Source organism: Alligator sinensis, unplaced genomic scaffold, assembly GCF_000455745.1.
Source record: "Alligator sinensis unplaced genomic scaffold, ASM45574v1 scaffold1222_1, whole genome shotgun sequence".
Taxonomy (NCBI): Eukaryota; Metazoa; Chordata; order Crocodylia; family Alligatoridae; genus Alligator; species Alligator sinensis.
The window spans coordinates 695,592-706,845 of NW_005842620.1; the positions used below are offsets into that span (position 1 = coordinate 695,592).

An 11,254-nucleotide genomic window follows, 5' to 3' on the forward strand; every position below is an offset into this window, starting at 1 on the left:
TTAAGGATTGGACTGCTACTAAAGTGCCACGGGGTGGAGGGGTAGACTACTCGTACTGTCGTACCTTCCAGGGGTCAGTGGTCAGAGTTTCCCCCGGATTCCTCTAAAGAGGCAGGAAGACCAGATTGGCTGGCTGCCAAAAAAAGAGGAAGACACTGGGGGGGTGTGAAATGGGTTATATTTGATTCGGAGTCCGCCCGAATCGGGGACAGCAGTTTGATTTGTTGATTTGGATCACTGTCCCCAATTCGATTCAGCCGAATCCGAATCTGAAGATTTGATGCCGATTTGGCAAATCAGCAATTTAGCCATAGACACAGCTTTAAACATTTTTTCTACATACCTTGAGGTACCAGGCGCAGCTTATGATGCTATGGGAGAGAGAGCGTCCCACAGGAGTGCAGGGGGGACCCCCGCATGCTTGGCAGCGGACCCAGAAGTGGATCGGAAGTACTTCATCTACTTCCAGGTCTGCCGGGGAGCGCGCAGGGGAGCCCCCCTGCACCCTCCTGGCTCAGTGATTATCCATGGGGGGCCCCAGGTGCCCCCCCAGACCCAGGAGGCGCTGGTTGCTGAGCCGGGGGGTGGGGTGGGGGGGTGTGCCCGCATGCTCCCCAGCGGACCTGGAAGTGGACCAGAAATGTTTCTGGTCCACTTCCAGGTCTGCTGCCAAGCTCGCTGGGGAGCCCCCCGCACTCCTGTGGGACACTCCATGCGCCCCAGCATCACGGCCATCTGGTACCTAGAGGTATGTAGAAAAACCATTGAAAGCTGTGTCTATGTCCAAATAGCTGAATCTCTCCGAATCGATTTGGAGGGTTCTGATTTGATTCGGAGAGATTAAAGGGTATCCTGATTCAATTCAGACTTGGAGATTTGGCCACTGAATCAAGCCGAATCTCTGCCGAATTGAATCAGGGACCAAAGCTTTGCACAGCCTTAGAAGACACCATTGCTCACAGTAAAAATAATTCTACTGTCCTCCTCAAAACTTTGAGTTAGATTGATTTAGTTTAATAAAGAATGCTGTTAGACTTCACCCATAATCTATATGGTTGACTGGGAGTACACAGGTGTGTGTAGGTTGGGTGGGTGGGGGAACAGCTTGGACCCCATCAGAGGAAACTGATCCTATTCAACGTAGTCCCAGGCTCTATTGGGTTTGGAGCATGATGGAGGGTGGAATGGTTGCCAGGTGCTAGGGTGGCTGTGTGACCCTGTCTATCTGGGACCCACAGGTGAAATAGGAAATTGGAGCAGGGGTTGAAAGCCATGGACTTCTTGGAGGGGACTGGGGTGAAGCACCCAGCCCCCAGAGAACCATAACATGAGCAGGGTGTTGCACAGCCCCCTATCCCACCCCACCCCACCCACCCCAAATGGGCTGTGGGTGGTCCCTAGCAGGAGAGTGAAAGGGACATAGAGGCTTCCCCACCCTTCCAGACTGTCCCCTGTAGGCAGTAATGTCCTGCTGCATTGCACAGCAGTCCCTCACTCTGCATGTGTTGGACAAGAGGAGCACTGCAGTTTGGGATGCCTGGAGGACTAACCAAACAATAGACACAAAAACACTCTGTGTCCACACATAACAGAAAAGTTATAGTATTTGGTTTTTTCCAGAGTGCTTTTAAAACATTCCAGGAAGTTTAAACTGGTTGCATGCACATGTAGACTCTTGGGTTTTATGTTTTTATTTAGAAGGTTCAAAGCATTACATCTGTCCATGTCCTACATGTAATCTACTTTCTTTGTAGTCATAGGAAGCTGTATTTGGCTATATTAAAACACATGTTGCTCACATGAGCTTGACCTAGCAAGCAGTTCAGGTTGTTGTAGAAAGCTGACCTGACTTAAATGTTAATTACCCCTCTACTGAGTTTTGTCATTAGTGGTGGTTCTATAGCTTTTTTCAAATGGGTGATACAGTTAAGGAAATAGCTTTGAGCCAAGAACACATCCCTGGGGAGTCCCTGTTTAAAATGTCACTTTTTGGATGAGGATTCTCCACTGAAGCTGATTATTTGACCATTTTTAAAATCCATGTCAATCAAACTTGTATCATGCTATTTTTTCCATCAAGATTGTGGTAAGATGTGGGACTTAATGCCATAGTTAATAAAGTTGTTAGTTACTGTATCATTCAACCTTGATCATCACAAACATCAAGATTAAGATATATATTTTTTATTTTAAATTATTTTTTCTCTTTGCATTTCATACCAGCTTTGTCACTGGGGATTAATATCTGCTATCTTATTGATTCTCTTGGACTTGAAAGGGATGCTTGCAAAAGCTTCTGTTGCTGATTTATGAGTTTGTTTGGCAGTGCCATTGCTTAATTTAGGGCCATTAATAAATGGTAATAACCTACAGGCAATGGCATATCCTTTTCAGGTTTGACTTACAGTACTGCTCCTTCCTGTTGGGGCTGGGCTGTGCCCCCTTCCCCTCATCAGGCTGGGTTGGGGCTTGGCCCCGCCCCCTTCTCTACTGGGCCATGCCTCTTTCCTCTCCACTGGGCAGGGCAATTTCCTTTCCCCTGCAGGGCTGCATTGGGGCTCACTTGCCCCCTGTCTCCCTTTCCTGCCTCGTTGTGGCAAGATGGTGCCCGCCATGCCAGCACCGGATTGGGGGCACCAGCTGGATCCAGCCTGCAGATGGACCAGGCACTTCCAATCAGGCCTACCCACCAAAAGTTAGGGTACCATTGAGCTAGGCTTTTCTCAGTGGTGGCAGATGACAGAACAAGGAGCAATGGTCTCAAGTTGCAGCAAGGGAAGTTTAGGTTAGATATTCGGGAAAACTTTCTCACTAGGAGGGTGGTAAAGCACTGGAACAGGTTGTCCAGAGAGGTGGTGGAATCTCTGTCCTTGGAAGTTTTTAAGACTCGGCTAGACAAAGCCTTGGTTGGGATGATGTAGTTGGGGATGCTTCTTCTTTGAGCAGGGGGTTGGACTAGATGACCTCCTGAGGTCTCTTCCAACTCTAATTTTCTATGATTCTGTGAGAAGGGGTAGCTTTCATAAAGATTTATATGAACCATGGTTTAGGTTTTTTTGGGAGGGTTTTTGTTTTTTTATAATCAGTGAGCCCTTGCTGGACTAATCCAAATGTGAACTAGTTGTTCATGTCTGTTCCATGGTTGGCTTATAATAACCCCCCATAACCTCAGTATTTTCAGTGTATATTTATACCTCTCTAGATCGGTTATAATACTTAAAGGACATTGTAGCTGGTTTAGAGTTTTTCTCTTGATTTAAAGCAGGCAAGGTTCTTTGAGTAGATGTGATGTATTTTATTAGACCAACCAAGTAGTTGGAAAAAAGTTCTTTGCAAGATTTTGAATGCAATCGCCCTTCTTCAGGCACAGGAAGTCTCTGCTGTCCTGGGACTCCAAGGAATGCCTTACAGGATTAACATAGGAAAAGTAGTGAATTTTCATATTACCCTGTTTTGAAGTTGCAACTATTACAGTTTCTGCAAGAGCTAGTTTGTCACAGTTTCAGAAACCTATGCTCACTCTAGGCCAAACGCTAGCAAACCTACTGAACCACTTGCTCTGTCCTTCAGGGACTTTATTTTGGTCCTCAGCCTGTATTGACTTAGAATAATGCCAGATTTGATGGTCAGCGTAATTTGATACAGATGGGCCCTTCATATAAGAACAAGACAATCAAATTCCTTTCTTTTTTGAGGTCAGGATATTCAGACATATGCCTCCAGAGACAAAGGGGACATGGTACATAATAATCAGTTGCCATTGAATGTCATTGTTAAGTTTCTCTTTCAGATATTACCTTTGAAATATAAGCAGTTCTTTAAACGAGTCAGGCTCATCATTTGACTGGTAATTTATTAGCCTTGTTTGTAGTTTTGATATATTTTTTCCATTTGATAGTGCAGGCAGAAGTGCTGTGGCTTTTGAGTGTGCAGACTCATTAGAACAATAATACTCACAGATGTGTAAATGGCCTAAGCTTGGAATTTGTTGGTTTTTTTTAAAGTCTCAACAGTTCGATAGTACTACTTAATAAAGGATTCACAATATGTATTACATTTTATCTGTGAAATGTAATTACCAGATCGGTTTGTCGGGTTTTTTACATAAATGCAAAATAGAGAAGCAAGAAGATATATGTTCTTGGCCTATGTAGCATGTGTACTCAAGGTTGAAATCTTTGTGAAATAGAAGAAGCAGATATGGTAAAATCCCCTTATTTACTTGCATAGCTCTGAATTTGGTCTTCATTTGACTGCCTGTGATCTTCATTATGGATAGAGACGAGAAAAAGAAATGTTCAGTGAATTAGTGCCTGCTTTTGTTTCCATTTCAGGAAGGCCCCAAAGCATTGGCAACTCAGAACGGATTCAGCTCTCAGGAATGTACAACGTTCGAAAAGGGAAAATTCATTTGCCAGTCAACAGATGGACAAGACGCCAAGCTATCCTTTGTGGGACATGCTTAATAGTATCATCGGTGAAAGAGAGCCAGACTGGAAAGATGCATGTCCTCCCTCTAATTGGTGGAAAAGTAAGTTTTAATGCTTGAGGTTACTTATACCAGTCTTATTTTTCACACTGCAGAAGACATGTGATGCTTTCTGGACACAAGTTCTTGTCCCAAAGTACTTACATTCTGTTGGCCTGCTGATAAAAATATTTATGGTTAGGCATAGCATCTATTGCCAAGTTAATTGTGCCATTATTTGCTTCAGTTTTTGTCTTTTTAGATTGAATCCTCGAAAGGGAAAAGATATGGGTAACTCGGTTCATTTTGTTGTAGAATCACGCATCAGATGTTTTTTATATGAGGGTATGTACAAGTCTGGATTTTTGTTTTGCTTCTGCTGACTAATATGCCAATTTGCTCAGTGGCTGAGTCCATTGTTCACTCAGTTGCAAATATTAAAGTATGCGTTTAGTGCGCTCTAAGAATGAGACTGTATTTTTCAGTGCATCTTTTTATGTATGTGGAGCGGAGTATATTAGTGACTTATTGTGAGTGAACAGCAGTAAGGAAACTGCTTACTATGAACCAGAGTTTTATTTTGAGTGAATTCTGCTGATGCATCAAAATAGTTGCACATGAGACCCTCTTGAAGGCAGTAGGGTTATGCAAGTGTAACTAGAGTCCTTATCTGGCCTTCACACTTTTTTGTTATTGGTGGTGATTGCATACAAGGTAAAAAATAACCCAATGAGTTGCTCTTAACCTTCTGTACTAGGATGTTTGATACATAAATCCATTCAGATTTTAATATACTTGTGAAAAGTTCATAGTGCCATATTTGCAAAGTCAGTTCAGCCATACTTGAATATTCTGTACTGGAATATATTGAATGTGCTTCTCCTAGTTATGTGGAACTTCCCTTCCTCTTCTAGTCACGCTCTTCTCCCAGTGAAAGTTTTCCCACTCTTCCTTTTCCCTCCAGAAGAATTAATGAAGGGATGTTTCATAACCTTTTCCCCAGCAATTGTATGCTTCATTTTTGGCTGCTGCTGCCGGGAAGTGGAAGTTTTAGGCCTTCCTAGGCTTTTCTCTTCCAAAGCAGCTACAGGCAATGATTACAGTAAAATCTTGGCATCAACATCTCCTCTATTAGCATTTCTGTGAACCTTCAAAGTGTGGTGCACATCATGGAACTGGTGAGAAGTAGGTCATTGCTGTAGGCCTCTGCTAACCAGGTTTGGGTGTGGGGCACTTGGGACAGGATTAGTGTCTGAGCTTGCAACTGAGAATATTCTCCCTCTATTCCTTAAAATACTGGTGTACATTTTCCACAAGGTACTTTGTATTAAGCCACCCCTGAAGTCAGAAATTGTGTGGGACTGAGTGTATTGTATCAGCAAGGATGTGTTCTGGGGTGTGTCTAGCATGCTGGGAAGTGTCAAAGGATTTAATTAGGGCCTAGGGGAAGAATATTAATGTAAATTTTTAATCTTGAACTATGAAAACAAAACGTGCCCATTGCTGCTTCTCTTTGAAAATATATGTATATATATATTAATACAGCATAAATGCCTATTATGAGGTTAATCTTTTATTAATGCTTGCTTTTTATTAGAAATCAGAAAATTTTTTGGGACGTTCTGGCAGGTTATCCATATGAGGACCTGATTATCCAAATGTGTCAAAAAAGAACAAAAAGTTGCAGTGATTTTTTACTTTGCATTCTAGCTGTTAAAGACTGCCAGCAAATGTTTCAAACTAGCGAAGATTATTGCTAAACACTTCTCCCAGGCCTGCCCCAAGCCCCTCTGATTTACATACCTTTGCTTAGTTTTTCATTAGGAAGAGTTTGGTTCTATTTTTGAAAAACCAAAAAGTGCTTGAAAAATTAGTTGTGCTGAAAATCTTACTATGTTTGTGTCTTGAAAACAAATCTAGATAATACTTAGCTCTTAGGTTAAGCGATAATAAGTCGCCAGTTAAATGCTGTTCATTGTTTACAAAATCTGTGCAAGCAGTGGATTATAAAATCTTTGACCCTCATATCCCAGCTTTAATGATACTTAAGAGGTTTTCCTTTAGGACTTTACTTAAACAGCTTTACCTCTTGGCCCTTATTTTATTAATAAAATAATGAAACACACATGCATGTGCACATAAATATGTTTATGGATTATTTATAATATTATGCATTTATGTATATAAAATGTTGTATGCATAAATTATTTTATAATATTTTTTTTTGTCTTTTTAACATAGGTGGAAGAAGTGAAAAAGCACCAGCACTGTTTAGCATTCAGCTCTTCTGGACCACAAAGCCAGACCTACTACATTTGTTTTGATACGTTCACAGAATACTTGCGGTGGCTTCGACAAGCGTCAAAGGTAAGGAAAGAATTTTCATGCCTAATGTTCTCCCTAGGTATTACCTAGGGAGAACATAAGAGAGCACTGGCTGCTTTTGTGTGGGGCTCGATGTTATATAGTGGTTTTGATAATTTTGCTTATAAAGCAAGAGTGAATGTCCTGGGTTTTTTGGCTACACTGAGATTTCTCCTCCATGGTGTGTAAATGACGAACACCAGTCAGATTTATCCCCTTTCCCTCTTAATGCAGCTTCTTAACAAATGGAATGAAATCATGAAGATAATTCAGAAACATGGTTTTACCCAGATTTTGGTATGGAAAGCTTTGTTTCAGTTCCAACAAAAGCCATGGTAATGCAAAAAATGTAGAAGACCCAAGCACAGTGCTACATATGTGACTACTGTGAATACATATGTGACTACTGGTAGCTTGCTTTCTGTTGGAAATGTTAGACCTTGCTGGGTTTGTATTTTGGTTTAGTAAATGAAGTTCTCATAACAGGATAGACACACCTTGCATTTCCTCTTGCTGGAGCATTTTTAGCATCATCTTCAAACATCTTGACGTATGGAGTCAACATCTTGTATTAGGGCTTCAGTTGACTCTTCAGTTGCAAGGTTTCACTTCTTTGATATCGTTCTCTCATTAGGGATCAACTTAGCTTTTAGCTGTGTAGTTAAGCTTCTACAACATTCTCACATAGTTGAAGTGTCTGGGATTTTATTAAATGTTAATTACTAGTTAAGTACAAACTCTAGATGGGAATCTTTTCTCCTTCCAGCTACTTTTAAAGCATTGGTTTTTCATTTCATTCAGCCAACCTCCTTCTCTAGTCCTATATTCATGTAAGGGAAAACAGGGAAGTCAAGCTCACCCTCACACTTGACTGCTACTACAGTCTCTCTCCTTCCTGACAGAGTTTGTTGAAGTAGAAACATTACAGTCCAAAATTAACTTTGGAATCCAGGTCATCCACACAAGAAACTGCAGAAGCACCAACAACACTGTTTCAGCTTAGTACAGACAGGACCTTAAAATAATTTCTCTTTCCAAATTTTATAATTTGTTTTCAGTATCTGACTATAGAATGAACATACTAGGCCATGGAAGCACTAAACTTTTGTTATCCTTCTGGATCACCTGCAACATTTAGAAGTTAAAACTAATATTTGAGTGTGGGAAAGGGCCTCCAACATTAAAGAGTAAGGCCCACTTCCACCTTTTTAAAAGCATTCTGTTTAAGGCTAAATCAGCATATCTAAAACTGACCTATTTGGAGCAAGTGTGTCACTGAGTTCAATATTTAGATCAACATTCACTCTAGAATAGAATTCACTGCAAAATGCTTCCCCTTCCTCTAGTACCTCCCTCCGCAAATTTGGTCTGAATCACTTTTAACATTCAGAGTAAAGAAGTTATACATTTTCTTCATTTTTTTAAATCAAGAGGAACAGTACTAGGGTACCTTTGCCACAGTCCTACGTTTGATTCCTCTTGATTGCTAAATCTGAGGATGATGGGCAGAATTACAAAGGTCAGGAATTAGCTTTCTTAACTCTTTAAAAAGACTTCATTCAGCTTTCAATTTTTTCCTCAGCACATGTTAAGAATGTCTTCCCTTTTGTCATTCTGTTAGGAGAGTCACGTGGTCATCTTTCTTCCCACAGAGTGTTGGCAAAACAGAAGTGTTGCATTAGAAAGTATGCTTTCAAGATATATATGTTGTTATATAAGTACAAAGAGCATCTCAGATTTCTTCTTAATGCACGTACAAAAATGACCTACAAGCTTTCAAGTGAAAAACTATTGCTAGTCAAAGTCTCAAATGAAAGCTTAAGTTATCAGTGTTTACTATGGTATTTTTTTTCTTCCTGTATTATTTATAAATTTATATTTTTGAATATACTAGTAAGAGGCAGAAACTTCAGTTTTCAGTGACATTTTGTCAGGCTGTATTAACCAGATAGAATTTATATACTCTTGAGTCTTAAATTTTACTTTCAGAATAATTTTTAGATGCAAGTGATTCGGAACATCATATTGAATTATCTAAAGTTGAATGTTAATAAATATTCCAAATAAGTGCCTGTCATGGGATACCCAAATCTGCAGTGGCTCATTTTAGAAGCACTGTTTCCATATGCACAAGAGTTGTCCACAGATCGGGCTCTAACTACTCTCATTTTTGGTTACTGTCAACAGCTAACATAAAGCTATGTTCATGTGTATCATTCATATGTTTTTGGAATGTGATATTCAGTATGGCATTTTTTGTGTTTAGAAGTCTAATCTAATTGTCACTGGTGACACATGTACACTGCTTAATTTGAGGAGGCATTAGTTATACAGATATTCCCCCAAACTGGGTTTACTGACCATCACATTTAGTATCTCTCAGTAGCTAGTAAGCTACATTTGTTTGTATCATTCATATGCTTGGTATAAGATGTGTTTTATGTCCTAGTTAGACTGCATACTCAGTGCCTTGGTTATCAGTTGTTTATGGACAGCCAAACTCATTTTACTAGCTACAAGCCAGTTTCTGGTTTAGTTTTTCTGCCCATCCAATGGCCAGATGCATTTCAAAAGGAAAATGCATCATATACATATCAAAACAAAACACCTAAACTTGTCAGACAGATGTCTGTCTGGTACAGGAAATCATATGCAAAGAAACAAACGTTTCTGGCTTCCTTGACTAGAATAAAAATGAGGGAGATATGATAAGGGCTTTAAGTAGAAATCCCTTTGGGGTGAGGCAGAGTAAACAAGACATTCCAAATCTAGGGGAAGCAAAGGAAAGCTTGTGAACTCCCTGGGGCAAGCTGACAAGATTGCTAGTTTCTGGAAAGAGCGACCTCCAGGAATGCTGCTTCAAATGATGTAGTAGTAGTAGTGAAGTATCTCTGTTGTTGTTCCTTCTCCTCCTCCTCGTCGTCGTTGTCATCATCAGTGCTCCCTCAGTGGAGGATGATTGTCTTCCATGATTGCCTTATCTCTGGGTCTGTTATCTGGTATTTGTTGGTAGTATCTCCAAACCTGACAACCCGTTTGCTTGTGTTTTCCAGTTGTACATACTTTTATTTATTTGATGTATATCCCACCAAACTTTTTAAAAACATTTTTACTAATTGATTGTCTCGTAATATGAGTGATCACACTGTGGCTGGGAGCAACCATTGCCTTATCACGAGAATGGCAGACTTCACTTTTTTGCAGACCTAAGGAATTCTTAGTTCGTGGAGCCTCCCTTCCCTAAGCTATAAGCTCCAGACAGAGTGCTGGTGAGAGATTTTTGTCAAGGAGAGAAGTCTTCTCTGAGTAAGATCAGGTCTCTATGGAATGATATGCAGCAGTACAGTTGGGGCAAGAACTCAAGGCTCTGGGATCACTCAAGGTTTGTCACACCAATCAAATAATCTTGGATTTGTTTATTGTCTGGTAAACCTGATAAACAGATTATTGGTTTGTTTGTAGGCAAGAGAGACTTCCCACTGACAATGACCACACATTAGCATATTTGCAAAACAGTGGCCTGGTACATATCAAAGAGAACACTATTAATATACTTATCAGAAATGTTAGTTTTTGGGAAGAAATCATTTGGCCAAGATAAATTTGTCTCTAGGAGACGGAATAGAGATAAAGATGAAAGAGAGAGAAGAATGAACAATCTAAGGAGGAGTCTTGGGGGAGAAAAGAAGACAAGCACCACAAGTAGGAAGCTGCTGTCAAAAGGTACAGGGGAGGTGTTTCTGTTTTCTCTTTCTAGGTCTGTCTTTAACAACAATTATTTTCTGTATTTCTACCTTGCACAATAAACCTGCTTTGGCTTTTTACCTTACAGCTTGCCTGGTGGTTAAAAATGATTTCAGGGTGGCTGGCAGTAGTAACAATTTCTTTCTTATGGGGACAGCAGACCTAACTTCATTTTCAAACCCAGAGAACCCTAAAGGTTCTTGGAGTTCTACTCTACTAAGCTGTACAGTTCACTCATGGTGCTGAAGAAGGTGAGAATTGTTAGGGGGAGAGGTGTATCCCATAGGCAAAATCCAGTCACAGATATGCAGCAGGGCAGTGGGGAGAAGATTTGGAGCTCTGGGGTCCCCACAAGGACCAGGGTTTGTTGCATCGTCATTAAGTATTTCAAAATCATTTCAGTGTTTATTTTTATGCTATAGCTACAAATTTATTTCTGCCTCAAAAGCACTTTAAAGAGAAGTGCAGTTTAAATATCACTTCTACATGGCACATTTAATCCAGCTATAGTTGTCAGCTAAAAGCTTGCAATAAAATTGAAGATCAGAAAAACTCCCCACTTCAACTGTTCTTCCCAGGAAAGCATTTTCTTCATTAGCAAGGGGGTTTGTATTGTAAAGCACACAACCAATTTTAACTGGGCTACCTTGCAAAAATGGAGTGTCTTCTTTTATGTAG

At 40.4% G+C, this 11,254-nt stretch overlaps 1 protein-coding gene across 1 annotated transcript in view; it reads left to right on the forward strand.

The window, feature by feature from the left end:
* Positions 1–4,334: 4,334 nt before the first annotated feature.
* Positions 4,335–11,254, forward strand: part of PHLPP1 (PH domain and leucine rich repeat protein phosphatase 1) — a 110,988-nt gene continuing 104,068 nt past the window's right edge. Inside the window, exons 1-2 of the mRNA XM_025215089.1 lie at positions 4,335–4,531; positions 6,710–6,835. Of these exons, the coding sequence (XP_025070874.1) occupies positions 4,382–4,531; positions 6,710–6,835 (276 nt within the window). The 5' untranslated portion in view covers positions 4,335–4,381. The remainder of the gene's footprint in view (positions 4,532–6,709; positions 6,836–11,254) is intronic.